This window comes from Cricetulus griseus (assembly GCF_003668045.3).
Source record: "Cricetulus griseus strain 17A/GY chromosome 1 unlocalized genomic scaffold, alternate assembly CriGri-PICRH-1.0 chr1_1, whole genome shotgun sequence".
NCBI classification, from domain to species: domain Eukaryota; kingdom Metazoa; phylum Chordata; class Mammalia; order Rodentia; family Cricetidae; genus Cricetulus; species Cricetulus griseus.
The window spans coordinates 67,071,969-67,090,675 of NW_023276807.1; the positions used below are offsets into that span (position 1 = coordinate 67,071,969).

The following is an 18,707-nucleotide window of genomic DNA, read 5'->3' on the forward strand; positions in this document are numbered from 1 at the left end:
AAAAAGCAAAATTCATCTTTGTCCTTAAAGGCTACCTTAAATAAAGCCAACATAGAAATGATAACAATAAGATTTAAATAAAGGTTGGCAGATGTAGCAATCTAACCTTTTAAGTGGGCTTTTAAAAATTCATTTTTCATTTTTCGAGACAGGGTTTCTCTGTGTGGTTCTGACTGTCTTAGAACTCGCTCTGTAGACCTCAAACTCATAGAGATCCACCTGCATCTGCCTCCTGAGTGCTGGGATTAAAGGCTTGAGCCACCACCGCTCAGAATTTTTGTTTGTTTTCAACTTCCAATATTTTTGGAAAAAAATGAACTTGGAAGCCAGTCAGGGTATGCGTGCCTGTAATCTTAGCAATTGGGAGGCTGAGGAAGAAGGATTTGAGTTCAAGACCAGCCTGTACTACATAGTGAAATTCTGTCTTAAAAAAATTAAAACCCGCTGGGCGTTGGTGGCACACACCTTTAATCCCAGCACTGTGAGTTCGAGACCAGCCTGGTCTACAAGAGCTAGTTCCAGGACAGCCTCCAAAACCACAGAGAAACCCTGTCTCAAAAAACAAAACAAACAAACAAACAAAATCCACTCCCCCAAATTAAAACTCTTTGATAATAAGTTTACACAATGTATAGAAATTCCATGTTTTATTGCAGACTTAAAAAATAAGGGAGCCTGGTGGTAATGGTGTATGTCTTTAATCCTAGCACTCTGGAGGCAGAGGCAGGTGGATGGATTTCTGTGAGTTTGAGGCCAGCCTGGTCGACAGAGTGAGTTCCAGGCTAGCAAAGACAGAGAAATCCTGTCTCGAAAACAAACAAACAAATGAACAAAAACAAAAACAAAACAAAACATATGGGAGGACACTGTCACAGTCTTAGAACACTAAAGAGAAGCCATAGAGAAAAACTTGGCCGGTTTTATTACTAAAATATAAGCCTAGGGGAAATGTTCAGTATGGAACAGGGAATACTTATGACAATAACACTAGAAAAAAGATAAGTACTGAAATATTGATAATAACTTAAAGAAATATCCAGGGGAACTGGATGAAAGGATATGGACAGAAATTCATAGTCCGAAAATTTTAAACTACCTCTACTATTCATTGTCAGCTAGAGTAGGAAAGAAACAATGCTCTGTCCCCAGAATGGAGGATAGCCCCTAGAATGTTCTAGACAGTAAGTTAGTGATGTCTACTGGGCCCATCTTTCAACTGAACAGGTTTTTTTAAAAGATTTTATTTATTATGTATACAACATTCTGCTTCCATGTATGTCTGCACACCAGAAGAGGGCACCAGATCTCATAATAGATGGTTGTGAGCCACCATGTGGTTGCTGGGAATTGAACTCAGGACCTCTGGAAGAGCAGCCAGTGCTCTTAACCTCTGAGCCATCTCTCCAGCCCCTCAACTGAACAGTTTTAATCTGGAAATGAAACTTACAGATACACATGCACTACGGTGTTATCACAGTTTCACTTAGAATAATGAAAAGAATCAGATCTTTTATAACTTGGGGACTGTATAAATAAATTAAGGTATATATGTACAAAAATACTAACTGCTAAGCAGGGGGATAGAAAAGACCATTATGTGCTGGCATTGAATGAGTTCTCAGAAATGTGATTGACTGAAATGGGCAGTTCACAGAAAGCATGTCTGCATGAACAAATATATACACATAATAAATAAAAATATGCACAGATGGCTCCAGTGATCACTTCTAGGATGTCTGAGAAGGGACACTGCTTAATAATCAATCATCCCATGCTGCTAATGTCTTATTTTCTACACTAGCAAGTGCCAATGCTCTGAATTTAAAATCAAGATTTGGAACAAAATGTTCAAGTTTTCTATGTAAATTATAAAGCAAACTAAATTTCTCTAGTGTTTTGCTACTTATTATAACTGCTTCTTATTGTATGTCTTTGCAATACTTGTAATGTCCTGACACCTCAGGAATTTAGAAGAAATGTCCAGGCAAATAATAGGAAGGTCATATGATCAGAAATAATAGGAGCCAAGTTTAGTGCCTATGTGGACAGCAGGGACCAGGTGTCACAGGGATGGGGTCTGGGGGATGGAATCTTTGGGTTGGTGCTTGATCAGGGCAGGCTTTATGTCCTGGATTACTTATTATTAATTTGATATCTACACATTTCCCTAGAATAGACTTGATTTTGAAAACAGCATCATGGATAAGGACAGTGAGTGAAGGTGTAAGACCCCCCAATTACTTTGATTCATTGAGATATTTGCAATAATAATGATGACAGAATTAGATTGCTCTTCATTCAGAATTATGAACTTGCCAGTGATTTGGGTTAGACAAAGACGAAGGGTTTAGAGTCTAATTTTTCTAGCAAATTCTTCCAGGTTGTGGTTTTATTTTGTCCTGGATTCTGTGTAGAACAGCTAATTCAGGAAGTCATTGTAGTCACATAGGAGTTTTGAAGTATACTATCCGGTCAAGTTATATTTTCACCGAACTCTCCCCAGCCTATAACCAATCAGCTGAACTCATTTTTATCTCCTTGTGTATTTGGGAAGAGAGATGGGTTAGTTCCCTGGGGGAGAGTGGCTCAGGCTTCACTACATCTTTGTGACTTGAGACATCTATTCACCGATAAGTGTACGGAAGGCACTGGACAGTTCTCAGTGAATCTATGTCAGATGAGTCTGATGAAGTCAGGGATTAGATTGCTGTATACTTACAACAAGAACCTCGGCTACCTTTTCTCCAGGTGTGTCTGCATTTGTGGGGACATCTGGCCACGGCAGCCCCATCCTCCCACCATCTCTGGGCTCCACACCAGGGCTCTGAGCTTTGGAGTCTTTCCAGGATGACTTTGTTTTGTTTCTGTGCTTTCATATACTTCTGTTCTCTAGTCCTCCTGTTTAGACTCCGGAAAGGAAGACACACAATCTTTCATCACCCAAGAGTTATGGAACAGAAAGCTCACTCCACACTCACAAAAGGAGCCCATGTATCATCAGGCCTGGTAGGCTCTGGGTAATGTCAAGGGCTCTCATTTGCTTCCCGTTGAGAAACATTCAACAAACCATCCCTCTCCATCCCAGGATGCTTTCTGTCCACTGGGGCAGTGGGCACTGAGCTCACAAAGTAAAGATGTCACACCACTAAGGGAGAGTGGTGGCAGCCAGGAGGCTGAACAGAACCTTGAAAGAAGGTTGACAGTAAGAAGGGGAGGAAGGCCCAGCAGCCATGTGGAGAAGCATGGCAGCCCAAGGTAATGAGGAGTCTAGCCTCTTTTGAAAATGCTAAATGCTTCAAACGAGGAACAGGTGTATATTTTAGAGAGATCGGTGTGGGGTAGACCCAACCTCGGCTCCAACAAAACTTCCAAGGTGGGTCTGGTGTGAACTAGCTTAGGGTGGGGCACAGTTCAAATACTGTAGCTTTCTCCCTTGTTGAGATAAGATATTCTCGACTAAATGTGTCTTCATGTGTTATATGTCCTCAGGACAATTTATATCAGTGATTTTCAATCTTCCTAATGCTGACCCTTTAATACATTTCCCATGCTGTGGTGATCCCAACTACGAAATTATTTCATTGCTACTTCACAAATGTAATTTTGCTACTTTATGAATCATAATGTAAATATCAGATTTATATTATATTTATATCTGCAGGATATTTGTTATGTGATCCCTGTGAACAGGTCCTTCAGCCCTAAAGGGGTTGTGACCCACAGGTTGAGAACCTCTGCTTTAAACGGTTGACTTTTGTTGTTTGTTTAATTCTTGCCATCCATTTTACTGGAGTGCATGGTCAAGAGTCCCTCCTTTTCCTTCAGGGGACCCCTCTCTGGGTGGCTTAATTTAATTCTCTATTTTCTATTGAGTTGTTAGTCTCTGCAGACACAGGTATAAGTTGTCATTTTAAAAAAAAAAACAACATAAATGATCATTGTAACCTTATTAGTAACAACCTAAACAACCCAACAATGCTCATGAATAGGTGAATGAACAGAGTATGGTCAAAGGAGAGGATGCCACTTAGCAGCCCAAGAATGACCCAACAGTGTCCTCAACAATGTCAATCTAGCCAGGCATGGTGGCGTACACTTTTAATTCCCGCACCTAGGGGTATAGCCAGGGCTATATAGAGACCCTGTCTTTGAAAATCAAGCAACAACAACAACAACAACAAAATAAACCAATGTCATTCTGCAGAACAGGCATACAGTAACAGAACCAACCATATTCCATGCAACCTCCATGGCCTGGCTGTTGTGAGGATTCCTGAGTGGCACCAGAAGAGTTGGGAGCAAGGGCTGTAGGTACCATCTTCACTGCAGAGATGGTTTCAGTGTGTGACATATCAAACCCATTAAACCGTATACCTTCACTGTAAGATATTGTTTACCAAGTGCTAAATGTATCTCAACGAGGATAGAAGAGTTGTCAGGAGTAAATCTGTGTTATTGTCTGTAGTTTCTCTCAAAGTGTTGGCTTTTGCATCTTTCTAAGAAGCTAGCAAACTTCTTTCTGTATTTATACTATCTAAATCAAGTAATTTTCTGTGTCCTTGAAACAGACAGGATCCCCTAGATGAGTGGCCCTGTTCACAACACCTCTCTCTCCTTCCTGAGTTGGTGGCTTGGGTGTCTGGTGCTTGCCTGTGGTTTAGTCTGGAAACTGCTCTAAAGGGCTCAAGAGTCCATGTGCATCTGCAGGAAAGCCTGCATCACTGTGGCCCCATACAGTCACCAGCACAACTCTGCACTCAAAGGGGGAGACTACAGAGGTCTCGTAAGGTATATGGCTACCAAGGATGGAACACCACTCTTTTGCAGAAGGGAGGACAAAGGACTCATGAGCATGTTTGTAGGGAGACACCCTAGCCCCGCCCAATAGTCCTGGGACAGGTACCAGGTGGACCCGGGACTCGCCCATAAGGGCATGGTGAAGGAAAGCCGGGGTGACGTAAGGGAGCTTCTTAAGGGGTTGCACGTGGGGACCCAGGCCCCTTTTGTTCTGGCCGCGCTTGCTGGGTTCTATAACCAAGCTCTGGCCTGTGTTTTGCCTTGGTGTCTTCTTGAATAAAGAGACTTTAATCTAAACACATGTTCACAGGGTGTTTTTATGGAACATGGAACTGCCCTTCATCCTCTTGGGAAGCAGAATTCTAAGCTGGAAAAAACCACAGGTTTCAGAGAACAATGCAGGCATAAAGGGGACAGCCATGCTCTCACCCAGGCTTCAGATCTGAGCTCTTTGCTGTCTCCCAAGCAAGGATCTGATACTGCAAGACTATGGAGTGCTCTGTGACTTGGACATACCCTGCACCCTCCACAGGGTGATGGCAATTTTGGCCAAGTTGTGCAGCTTCACTGTACCTCAGTTTCCCCACTATGAAACGAGAAGCTCTGCAGCCTCTACTTTGCTGGTCCTTGTGCGGATGGTGGTTGGGATGGTTCTGTGAGCAGTGCCTGGCACACAGAAGGCATTGGGCAGATGTCACTCTAGGTGGATTCTTATGCCTTTGTATGCCTCAGAACCTCAAGGAGGGTTTGGAGTCAGGAGCATGTGGCCATTTTTTAATTTGGTTCTTATGATAGGAAAGAATGCCTGTCACTATGCCCTGCCCCCTAACCTGGAGCTGGCAAGGCAAATGTTAAGAGCCCTACTGTTACCTTCTGTGTGTGAAGTTATTGCTGCTGTCAGTCTGTCCCCTCGTTGTCATGGCAGAGGCTACCCTTCGCAGAAGTAGGATGTTTTCTCTGTCGATGACGGAGAGTCTTTCTTCCTCCATCTGTGGACACAGGGGTCCCACAATAGCACAAGGTTCCTCCAGACATACTTTTTCAAAGTCACACTCTGTAGGTTCCCTTGAGGTGTCAGTAGCAGCTAGCAGGGTGCACCATAATCCTAGGCACTGGGACAAGAGCAGGATGACTATTCCATCTTTGGTTGGAATACACTGGGATGGGGCTTCAGCAGCAAGGAGCTGTGTTATCTCATGCATTTAAGTCATCTGTTAAATTGTCACATGGGGGCCATGCTAGTGAGGGAATTATCTCAGGAGATATGTTACACTGCTAAAAGTGTATACTTAATTCCAGAGGGAAGAAGCCATTATTGCTATAGCCTCCTGCACCGTGTGTGTGTGTTCACGTGCCTTAGCATGCCTGTGGAGGTCAGAGGACAACCTCAGTTGTCTACCTTCATGGTCTATTTTGTTTGAGATGCTGTTCAATAGGCCATATTTCTTGGCCCACAAGCTTCTGGGGACCTTCCTATCTTTCCTCCCATCTTGCCACATGAGTGGTGGGACCACTAAGGCCTGCTTTCAGGTTTTAAAGAGACTGGCTCACTGGTTTGCTCAGTCGTTCTTCAGCTGTGTTCAGCAGATCAACATTATCACTTTCAGTTTGCCTTGGGGGCATTGCTGCATGCATGAGTGTGTATGGGTCACTCTCACCCATGGCCTACACTTCAAGAAATACAAATCCAGAAGTGATCAAAAAATTTAAAGGAATGATGCTAATTAATTATCTGGAGCTTCACTGTACAAATTGCCCTAAAGTTATCTGTCTGTGTCTGTGCCATTACTGGGCAATATCAGGGGAGGTTCTGAGACAGTCACCAACCAGTTCCATTGTTGTGGGGTCATTTGACCTCTTAGGTGACACCTTGGTTTTGACAAGGCTGAAGAGCTTGTCCAGTCATGGTCCAGATGGTCTGAGCTGACATCATCTTGTAAGCTGGGAATGTGGTTAGAAGAGGAGGCAGCACGTACCTTCAGCTTCTTGAGCTTTAGGTGGAGGTGGCCGTAAGTCTGTGGTGGGTGGGTGTCCACTAGTGGCTGGGCATTCTGGACCTGCAGCACAGAGTGGGCAATAAGGCTCATGGGGCATTTTGAACAGCTTCTGTGACATCCCCATTAGGACCTTGTACCAAAGATTCCAAATAGATCCTGGCAGGAAGTTCTCACTGAGGCTCATGATTTGACTGGATCTCACCCTCCCTGGTGACCAGGGAGCCCTCGGAAGTGAGCCTGTGTTTTGCTGTGGGATAGAGAATCACATGGATGTAGGGCATGCCCTGAGTCTATCTTGCAGGACTGTCTGAGCCCTCATCAATGTGCTCAGGAAGTACCATATACCAGGACTGACTACAAAGCAACTCCCGAGAGCTCCCTGTTAGGAGATGTGATGGGGGATATCCTTCTGTATGCTGTGAATATATGTTTCTCTTATTGGTTGGTGAATAAACACTGACTGCCCAGTAACCAGGCAGGAAGTATAGGAGGTGTTACTGTATGAGGAGAATTCTGGGAAGAGAACACAGAATCCTGAGAGAGACACCGTGTAGCCACTAAAGGAGTAACATTCCAGAGCATTACAGGTAAGCCACAGCCTCTTAGTAATACATAGATTAATAGAAATGGGTTAATAATTAAGAGAGGACTAGCCAGTAAGAAGCCCAAGGCATTGGCCAAACAGTTTATAATTAATATAAGCCTCTGTGTTTATTTGGGAGTTAAGGGGCTTCAGGACCAGGTGGGACAGAAATTTCCATCTACAGGAATGCATACCTAAAGGGAACAATTCTTTTAAATAGTAACAGATTATATTCATGAGATCTATGCACATTCTTATTTTCAGTAAAAAGAATCCTTTATGTTCTAGATACCTGATGACAGATTGTTGACTCTAGGACCTGTCAGCTGATAATCTGAAGGTTTGAGATACAGCCTGAGTTGACTGAGGGACCTGGACACACTATACTATATGGTACCTCTTTTGTTTGTTAAAGACATGAGATGCAGATTCCCAAATGTGAAACACAGCACCGAATTTGGAAGGGAGACATGCCAGCAGCTCTGCAGTCTAGCAGGCAATGCATAGGAGGTCTTCAAAGGTTGTCTCTAGGTCTAGGTTCTGGGGAACTGGGTGCATCCTTGACCATGGGTCAGTATTGTCATTGCTAGTGGGATACAGGTGTCCATAGTGTGTCTGTATCTCCATAGTGAGATGGGTGTGGTATTTTGTTTTCTTCATTCGGGACTGTGGGGACTGCATTAATTTACAAAGAGACACTAGGAAAACCCAAACTGAGGATTCTATGAAACAAGTATACCATATCTTTAAAGCGTTCATGTCACTGGGTGGTGATGGTGCACACATTTAATCCCAGCAGAGGCAGGTGGATCTTGTGAGTTCAAGGCCAGCCTGGTCTACAAGAGCTAGTTCCAGGACAGCTAGGTCTACACAGAGAAACACTGTCTCAAAAAAAAAAAAAAAAAGAGTAAACAGTTCATGTCCTCGCACTCATAAATTAGGAAATTAAACTACTCCAAGTGGTATGAAGGCTAAAGGCAATGGTTTTGTGTTACGAAAGAGAATGTTTTCATCCTTGGAAACTACACAGTGAGATATGAGGGACAAAATGTATACTGTACTCTCTTAAATTGCTTCTCTCTCTCTCTCTCTCTCTCTCTCTCTCTGTGTGTGTGTGTGTGTGTGTGTGTCATAGAATTAGAGAGAGTTTATTAGTTACTTTACATGTTTCTAGAACAAAATACCTGAGAAAAGCCAACCTAAGGAAGGAAGGGAGGGAGAGAGGGAAGGAGGGAGGGAGGAGAAGGAGGAGGAGGGGGAGGGAGGGAGGGGGGCAGTGTTTCTTTAGGCTCACAGTGGAGTGTACAGTCATCACGATGGAGAAGGGATGGTTACAAGAACTTGAAGAAGCTGGCCACATTGCATCCACAGCCATAAAGTCCAGCACCTCTCTGCCCATGGAATGAATGGTGCTGACCACATTAAGGCTAGGTCTCCCAACCTCAATTAACCAAGTCTAGAAACTCTCTCACAGATATGCCTGGACATTTGTTTCCAGGGTGATTCCAAACCCGATCAAGTTGGCAATCAAGATTAACCACATAGACATAGAGATGGAGACATGAACAGAGATCTATGAGGGTGTTTTGTATTAATTCTAAGATAGTTCCCCAAACTTGATGCTATTTTAAAACAAAAAGGTTACTTTTGTGCCCCTACCTCCATCCCACAGTACATGTCCATCTTTTGCTCTAGTACATTTTTCTGCTCACTATGAATGAACTTTAATCAGCTCACTATTTTATTTGATGTTTCAAAACTTATAGAAAGCCAGGCATGGTGAAGCACACCATTACTCTAGTACTGGGGGGGGGTGGGGTGGGCAGAGGCAGATTCTAGGCCAGTCTGGTCTACACAGCAAGTTTTGGTCATGGTATCCCCACCAGTCAAACCCAGAAGATGCAGAGTATCATGTGGGGAGAGATGAAATTCATGTATGCACATGTGTGCATGCACACACATCTATCATCTATCTGTCTATCTATCTATCTATCTATCTATCTATCTATCATCTGTTTATCATCATCTACTTACATATAGAGAAGAAATCAAGTATTCATTCATGCTAGGCTGGAGACAAGCTGCAACCATCTCTATGTTTTTATTAAGCTACCAGGATTCACCCATGGGACTCAATGGCACTGTCTAATTCCAAGTTGCTCCCACAAGCTTCACCCCTAAACCATCATAGTGGATCAAGTTTTTACCCTCATGATGTACGTGCCTCATGATGGGGCTTAAATTTCAGCACATAAAGCTTTACGAAACATTAAACCATACCCAAACTACAACACACTACATTCCAGAAATAACTGCACAGTAGCCTGTGGAGAAGTTTCTTACTTTTATACAATCATATAATAGTCCTTATGTGTAAAGAACCCTACTTACTCAGCTGCCCATTGAAGGATATTTGAATTGGATCCAATTCTGCCATTACAAAAAAGCTGCAATTAACATCTTTTGCAATCTGTCTTTGTGTATTTGCCAGTGTATCTGGAATTGGGACTGCTAGGGTAAAGGATAAACGTGTGCAATTTTATGAGGTATTGCTCAGTTTCCCCATGGGCCTGAGCCTTTCACACGGCAAGATGGTGGCCCTTTCCCCAGAGCACTACCCATGACGTTTGGGCTCCTCACCAACCTCAGAGTTGAGAAACAGTATTAGAGGGCAAGCTTGATTTGCATTTATCTATTATTAATGAAGTTAACAACCTTTTCCAGGCCAAAAGCTCTTCTGTGGACGTCTTAATGTCTTCTAAAAACTTTTTTCTTATTGCTTATCTATTTTCATTTTTCTTAGTTTTAGAGTTTATTTGCATATAAGCTTTTGTGATGTAAATTGCAGTTATTTTTTCTACTTATATTTGCTTTTGCTTTGTTTATTTTTTGGGCCATGCTATATATGTTTGTTTTTTGTTTTTATGGTGTGTGTGTATGTGTGTGTGTGTGTGTGTGTGTGTGTGTGTGTGTGTGTGTGTGTTTTGAGGCAGGGTTTCTCTGTGTAATAGCCTTAGCTATCCTGGAACTAGCTCTGTAGACCAGGCTGGCCTTGACACACAGATATCCCTCTGCCTCCCCAGTAGTGGGAGTAGAGGTCTGTACCACCATGCTTGACTATGGTTTTTTTTTTTTTTTTTGAGACAGGGTCTTTTATTTTAAAGATTTATTTCCTTATTATGTATACAGTGTTCTGCCTCTATGTATACCTGCAGGACAGAAGAGGACACCAGATCTCATTACAGATGGCTGTGAGCTACCATGTGGTTACTGGGAATTGAACTCAGGACCTCAGGAAGAGCAGCCTGTGCAGCCTGAGCCACCTCTCCAGCCCCAGACAGGTTCTTACTATGTAGCCTTGGCTGGCCTTGAAATCTTGATCTTCCCCCCAGCCTCCAGAGTGCTGCTGGAATTGCAGGCACATGTCACCACACTCTCTTGACTCATATTTAAATCTACAGTCCTTTTGGAGTTTCTCTTAATATAGAGAATGTGTGTTAAAGATTCCAAGCCCATTCCAAGAATCCGGAATGAAGCTCCATTCCCAGAAACTGAGTGTAGACAAGGGGCCTTCTGGAGGATGGTGAATCTGAGCAAAGCATGAAGGGTCAGAGCCTGTAACAAGACAAAGGGAGAGCATTGGTCCTCTCTGTCATGTGAGCTGATAGAAGGTGTGCTGTTTGCAATGCATGAAGCCAGCCCTGCCAGGAACTTTGACTCTAGACTCCCAGTCCACAGAACCGTGAGAAATAAATCTCTATTAAAGTGGTCTCATCTAGTATTCCCCATGGCAGCTCAGGCTAAGGTAACAGACCCAGGTTTATCCTATGTGGATAAATGTCCTCTCTCTCTCAGTACTGCTTTTCATGCTGTTTGATACACTCTTGCTGGGACCTGAACACCTGTTCCCTCCAAATTTATATGTTGAAATCTTAACCCCTAAGATTAGGAGGTAGGTTGCTTGGGAGGTGATGCAGTTCTGGGGCAGGACCTCCCTAAATGGGATAAGTGGCCTAAAAGATCCTAGTGAGAGGGACACAGTGGGAAGACATCCTCTATAAAAATGGCCCTTTTCACTCAGAACCTCCAGAGCTATGAACAATAAATCTCTGTTGTTATAGGCAGCCCAAACAAACTAAGAGACTGTTGTGGTCTTAATGTGCCCTCAAGTTCACAGAAACGTAATCCTCAGAGCAGAACAAGTACGTAGCCCTGCAGGCAGGTGTCACCCCAGAGTCAAACACACACACACACACACACACACACACACTCTTCTCTCTCTCTCTCTCTATATATATATATATATATATATATATATATATATATATATTATATTACACTTTGATTACACTCTCTCTCTCTCTCTCTCTCTCTATATAATATATATATATATATATATATATATATATATTACATTACACTTTGATTGTGTCATCCAGCTTCTGGGACAGTGAGGAGACCACTGCTACCTGCAGACAGTCTGCAAGGATACCACTTTTACTGCCTTTTGATTTTCAGGTGCAATTGAGGCTGAGTACACTGTGCCTTTGGTCTGTCTCCTGTCCATGCTTAGCACTGGCACATACTTAGGTCCACAGGCCTTCTGTTAGCTTTAACATTTGATATCATAGGTGAACCTCTTCCAATCATACTTTCCAGTATTTCCTGAGTATTCGTGTATGGCTACCAGGTAAGCTTGATGATGAATATATCTAGTCCCAGGGGAAAAAGAAAACAGTGGGTTTTCTTAAGGATACAAAACAACTCAAGGGAAAATTCTATATTTGTGTATCAAGTGTTTATTTTCATGAATGTTGTTGTACCCCTTTCTATTTGTCCAAGTCTTCTCCTGTTATCTTCCAGAATGTTCTGTTGCTCTCTACACGGGTGTGAGAAGATGTGTACTCAGTCTTCTCTTTCTCTTTCCTGTCATTATAGACCAGAATCCTAGAACTCTCCAAAACCACAGATGTGTTCTTGGTGGTAGCCAGTGAGCCAGCTGGTGACAAGGTTCCTGCTTGGCCTCAAATGGAGGCCAGTCACTAGGGGGATGATTATGCAATTAGAGGGCTAGAAATTTTGGTCTCAGTCTTCGACTTCTCTGAGGAGAACAAGGATGAAGTTTAAGCTAGTCCCCAGTGCTAAGCAATTTGATCACCTGTGCCTACATAAGGAAGCATCATTAGGAACCCAAGGGACAGTCTGACAGTGGCTTCCAATAAATGTGAGGATCTCCAGGGGATGGAGATTCTAATGGGAGTGCAGTGATGTCTAATTATTGTTTTAATCTGCCTTTACATGTGAAACACTCTGGAACATTTTTCACAGGCTTACCTGCCATCTGTATATATCGTCTGGGAATGTCTATTCAGTATTAAGCCCAATATTTAAATTAGATTATTTTCTTACTGTTGAGTTTTAGGAGTTCTTTGTACATTTTGGAAAACATTGTTTATCACATATATGTCTTACAAACGTTTCTGCAGGCCATGGCTTGTCTCTATTCTCTCCCAACATTGTTTTCCGCCATGAAGAAGCATTTTTAATATTGATGAAACCCAGGTCGTCTCTTATTTCTTTCATGAACTGTGCCTTTCTTTGGTTTTGTATATAAAAAATTATTTAATCCAAGCAACCCAAAGGACTAATGTGTTAACTGAGTTCAAACATTTCTCGAGTGTTATTCTGCCTGGTGATCTATTTCTGGCTGAAGGTATTAAAATCTCACACTGTGATAGTAGAGTCATATATTTCTCTTTTTCCTTTTTAAAAATCACCTTATATTTAATTGTAGTTGTTTTCATATATTCATATAATGTAATTTGATCATACTTACCTTCTATTATCCTTTTGTTGTCCTTCCCTCTCAATTCATAATTTTTTCTTACAGTTCTAACTCTCCTTGTCCCATGTAGCTTGACATGCCATTGTTAGCTGCATGCTTGTTAAGGACTGCTGTCCTTTCGAAGGGTTAACCCCTGTTGTAGTCATGTAATGATTTTCTCACTCCTAACAACATTCCTTGTTTTGAAGTCTGCTCTGCTTAGAATTAAAAATAGCTATTCTTGCTTCCTTTTAATGAGTGTTAACATGGTGTATTCTTTTCTGTTTACTTGTAATCTGTGTATCTTTAGACTAAAGTGGACTTTTTATGATTAACACATACATTGTTAAATATATTTTTGATTCATTTTGATATTTTGCCTTTTTAAAAACATCTACCCATTATTGTGTGCTGGGGGTGTGCATGGCGTGACACATGTATGGTGTACATGCTGTAACATGTGTGTGACGGGCAGAGGACAACTTGCAGAGGTTGGTTCTTTCCTTGCATCATGTGGGTTCCAGGAAATCAAACTCAGGTCATCAGGCTTGGTGGCAAGAACCTTTACCTGAGGAGGCCCTCACAGGTCCCAATCTCTGTCACTTGATTGGTCCATATAGACTATAGATATACAAATACAAAGTGTTGATCCAGTTGGATTAATATCTACTGCTACTATTTTCTATCTATCCATTAACCTTGTCCTTTGCTCCTTTTTTTCTGTTTTCTATCTTTTATCATTTTATTTGAGATTTAAAAATATAAATTTTAGGACTAGAGAGACAGTTCAATGGTTAATTCATAGGCCCTGAGTTCAATTCCCAGCAACCCCATGGTGGCTCACAACCATCCGTAATGAGATCCGGTACCCTCTTCTGGCCTGCAGAGCGCTGGCAGGCAGAGCGCTGTATACACAATAAGTAAACAAATCTTAAAAAATATTAATTTTATTTTATGTGTACAAGTATTTTGCCTTGTATGAATGTGTACTGCATGTATATCTGGTATCTGAGGAGGCCAGAAGTGGGTGCCAGATCCTCTAGACCAGGAGTTAAAGGAGATTGTAAGCCTCCATGTGGGTGCTGTGAGCTTGACCCAACTCCTTCCTCTGCAAGAACAGCCAGTGCTTTTAACCACTGACCCATCTCTCCAACCACACCAGTTAAACATTTTAAAGACTTTTAAAAAATTGTTTTCCATGGAGTTTTCGATACACATTTACAACTATTCCAAGTTCATTTTCAAATAACATTCCCATGAGTAGTGTATTACCTTACAACAACTAAGTCCTATGACTTCCTGCTCCTGCACCATTGAAGTACATAGACCAACACAGTCCAAGTCACTGTGACTCTCTGTATCTCTGTACTTAATCTCATATTACATGTATCTATTCGTGTGTGTGTGTGTGTGTGTGTGTGTGTGTGTGTGTGTGTGTGTGTGTGTGTGTGCATACATGAACACATTCCACAGCCTGTCAGAGGACATTCGAGAGTTGGTTCTCTCCTTCCATCCTGTAGGTCCCAAAGATCAAATTCAGGTCATGGCAGAATGTGCTTTCTCTTCTGGGACATCTATCTAACACTTTAGATTGTTTATTTTTTTTTCTGAGGTTCAAATATAAGCATGCCTATGTGTAGTTTGAGACATTTATGCTTTATGGCATTTTCTGGGCTCCTTGGATCTCTGCTGTAGTGTCTGAATGTAGGGGAAACTGTCCCTTATTATTCTTTCTTATAGATCTTCTTTTCCTTTCTTTTTTCTCCTTTGGTGTTCTCACTACTGGCACATTACATCTTTGTATTCATACCTCTGTGTTTGGATATTCAGGTTTGTTGTTATTTTTTGTTAGGCCTTTGTTTTCTTTGACTTCAGTTTCGAAGGTTGCTATGGTTTGTCTCTGTATTTGTCCATGATTCATGCTGAAGCTTAATCCTCCCTGTGGTGGTATTAAGAAGTGGAACCTTTGGGGAAGTGATTAAGTCATGAAGTTTCTTTCCTCATGAATGAAATTAAAGCCCTTATAAAACAGTCATCAGAAATCTGCCTGCCCCTTTTACTTATTCCATTAAGGCTGTCATCTTGGAAGCCACTTTTCACAAAGACTAAGTTATCCATATCCTTGATCATCTTGGATGTTTAGCATCTTGAACTGTAACAAATAATTGCCTACTGTTTATACGTTGTCTATTCCGGGGTGTCTTGTTACACTATAAAGAGCAGATCAATACAGGCTTTATCCATGCACCCTCGGGTTTGCTGATTCTTCCATCAGCAGCAGAAGCCTGCCAGAGGAAGGGTGCTAGGCAGACCAGGAGGGAGAAGGGCACATTTCCAGCAGAATGATGAGTGTGCTATGGTGGTGCTTGCTGAAGAGTGGGAGCAGGTTGGGAAAGGCTCTTCAGTCCTAAAGTACCTACTGAGACTCCAGAGGTGGCTCTGGGGTGTCACTGGTGGCTGGGGGTACAGAGTTCTCTTTTCTCTGTTTCATCAAACCCTCTGCATTTTCAGAGATTCTTAATCTAGCTCTAACTACCTGAAAAGCAGAGATCTCCATTCTTCACATGGAACATGGGTTGGCTTTTATTCAAACTATTGTGCTTGAGGTGGAAGAAAGGGATCTCTGTCCTTTGCTGCTCCCCATCACTCTTCTTACACCTGCTCATATCTGTCTTTATCCAGCAGGGCCCTTGGTATCTGGATCACAGTCACATTTTGCCCCTGTGCTGTTTGTCAACTTGACATAAACCTAGGAAAATGACATAAACCTAGACATATCTAGGAAAAGAAACTGAAGGAATGCCTCTATAAAATTGTCTGTAGGCAAGTCTGTAGAACATTTTCTTGATTAATGATTGATGTGGGAGACCACATCCACTGTGGGCAGTGCCATCTTTGGGCAGATCATCTTGAGTTGTATAAGAAAGCAGGCTGAGTAAGCCACGAGGAGCAAGCCAGTCAGCAGTGCTCCTCTGTGGTCTCTGTTTAAGTTCCTGCCCTGACTTCCTGTGATGATGGACTATGACGTGGAAGTGTGAGCCAAATAAACCCTTCCTTTTTCAAGCTGTTTTGGTCATGGTGTCTTATCACAGCAATAGAAACCCTAACTATGACAGTCTCCCTTCCCTTTTCTTGTACCTGTGGGGGCATCCCTTTAGTTCCTAGCCTGCATTGCCTGACGTCCTTAGTTTCTGACCTTGCCATACCTTGCCATCAGTCAGCATGGCTTCTATTCAGAGTTTATTCCCTTAGCCATGTGTGCTTCATACCAATTCCCCTTTGCTTTAGCTGTACCATCAGTGACGCCCAAGACTGGCTCTTGGACCTTGCCTGATTTCCCTTCCCATCTTTGTCTCTCATCGAGACTCATGGTTTGTTCTGTCACACATTAGCACCGTCACCTTTGTGCCAGGCTTGTGGATCCCAAGCCTACTGCTTCTGCTGATGGCTGTAGCCATATCAGGTTCTCCAAAAACCCCAATCATAGGCTTCCGGGGGCGTTTCAAAGCTTTGTGTATTTGTGCCATAAGCCAATGCTCCCAAGCACCTCAAGACTCCAGCCTGCCATCCACCTTGCTAAAGTCTCACTTGCTCAGTCAGCCTGCTTCTGCTACATCTACCATTTCAAAACAGCTGTTTTACTATGTCGCAGGTGCAGAGGCTGGCCACTCACATAAGCGCAGGTGACTGTCTATCTCATGGGATTTGGGTCAGTCCCCGGGATAAAAACAAAACACACAGGGCTGCTCTCCAAGATCACTCAGAGAAGCAACAGTCACTGACTCTGGCTTCTTAGTGAGAGATCTTCATTAAGTGAGAGGTCTTTACCATAGGTTGATAATAGCACAGTGAACAGTCATGATCAGAGTGATGAACCTGAACATCCAGCATGGTGGCATGAACGAGAAACCAGAAGGCCAGGATGCTCTTATGGAAGGGAAGAGAGAGCATTCTCTAGAGAGCAATGAGATGTAAGGAAGCTAGCTCAGGCCCTTGAAGGAGCTGGGAGAAACACTACATGGGGGGCATCTCCTGGGGTCAGTGAGGTGGGGTGTCAAGTGAGCCTAGCAACGAGTTGACCTCTTAGGGTGTCACCTCAAACTTCAGAAGGAAAAATGGTTGACTGTTGGCTCAGTACCTGGGGCAATCACTGAAAATTACTGAGGGGAATCTCCTCATTCCTGGTTTACAGATTCAAGGACATCGCCCCACCCCCGTGTTTCCAACAGAACTAATGGCATGCCATTAGCAGATGAGTCCAATAAGAAGGCAGGGCCCCTTCATGACATTCTTTTTTTTTTTTAAAGATTTATTTATTCATGTACTTTAATGCAATTTCCATGTATACCTGCACAACAGGAGAATCCATCAGAGAGATCAGATCTCATTACAGATGGTTGTGAGCCACCATGTGGGTGATGGGAATTGAACTCAGGACCTCTGGAAGAGGAGCCAGTGCTCTTAAACACTGAGCCATCTCTACAGTTCCTACTTCATGACATTCTTAAGCAACATCCACATCCCTGTTCAAGGAGTGGAAATAGCACTTGTCTCTTGCTGTTCCAGTGCAGGCAGATTTTGGTTTCCTCTGGTGCATATAATGTGGACCAGGAGTGGACACACAGGTGTCTTTGTCCTAAGGCGATTGCAAGTATTCTGGGAGAAACTGAATCCTTTAGGAACACATGCTGTGTTTGGGGATGGGATGGCCTTGAATCCGAGTTTGTGGAGATCTTACTCACTGGTAACACAATGATGAGCCTTGTTAATAACTGAGAGTCCGGGGCTGGAGAGATACTTAGCAAGGTTAAGAGCATTGGCTGCTCTTCCATAGAATCTGGGTTTGAATCCCAGCACCCACAACTGTCTGTAACTTCAATTCCAAGGCATCTAGTACCTTCTTCTGGCCTCCGTAGGCACCAGGTACACACGTGGTGCACAAACATACATGAAATAAAAGAAACTGCTATTCTGACCATCTGAATCCATGCCCTACTTCCCTGGTCTCTGCCCAGCACCCCAAAGCCCAGCATGAGGTTAGCCCGAGTTTTCCTACCTTTTTCCTGTGGTCTTGGTAGGTTTTCTCCCAGGCTCTCTGCAGGTCCCTATTAGCCAGAGGGGTGATCAGCTGGGGTACTCTACGCATCTCAGACCACAAACTCCAGGCTCCCTTCAGAGAGAAGCAGAATGAACAGAAGAGCCCAGGCAGAGCTGTTTGTGGGGCCATGTGACTGTTGCCATGGCACCCAGGCCTGGGGAGAGCCCAGTTCTGCCTGTGGAGGCTTTGGAACAATGGATGAGAGCTAAGAGAAGAATAAACACTCTTTCCACTCCAGTGGTTGTCTTGGGATCTTGATGAGCTCACTGTTGTTTTGAGGAGAGCAAGTCAGCTCCCAGCTCCAGAAGAAAATGTGAAGAAAGAGGCCAAAGGCTATGTCCTTCGCCAGAACTGAGGACAGTGGACCAGCCCCCTCTTTCACACCACTGTCCGGACTCTTCCTCATCT

The 18,707-nt window shown here is 43.0% G+C and overlaps 1 protein-coding gene across 1 annotated transcript; it reads right to left on the reverse strand.

Annotated features, from left to right (window-relative positions):
- Positions 1-5,663: 5,663 nt before the first annotated feature.
- Positions 5,664-18,360, reverse strand: Cfap97d2 (CFAP97 domain containing 2). The gene is made up of 3 exons (XM_027387797.2): positions 18,258-18,360; positions 6,774-6,854; positions 5,664-5,786 (listed from the first exon to the last, which is right to left on the reverse strand). The coding sequence occupies exons 1-3, from the start codon at positions 18,345-18,347 to the stop codon at positions 5,664-5,666; spliced, it is 294 nt and encodes a 97-aa protein (XP_027243598.2). The 5' UTR covers positions 18,348-18,360.
- Positions 18,361-18,707: the final 347 nt, after the last annotated feature.

Excerpts from the sequence above, each read along its gene's own strand:
- Cfap97d2 (XM_027387797.2), bottom strand. The coding sequence starts at position 18,347 with ATGCGTAGAGTACCCCAGCTGATCACCCCTCTGGCTAATAGGGACCTG. Across the intron at positions 6,855-18,257 it reads ACCAAGACCACAGGAAAAAG|GTCCAGAATGCCCAGCCACT; the intron begins GTAGGAAAACTC and ends TCTGTGCTGCAG. Across the intron at positions 5,787-6,773 it reads TAAAGCTCAAGAAGCTGAAG|ATGGAGGAAGAAAGACTCTC; the intron begins GTACGTGCTGCC and ends CTGTGTCCACAG.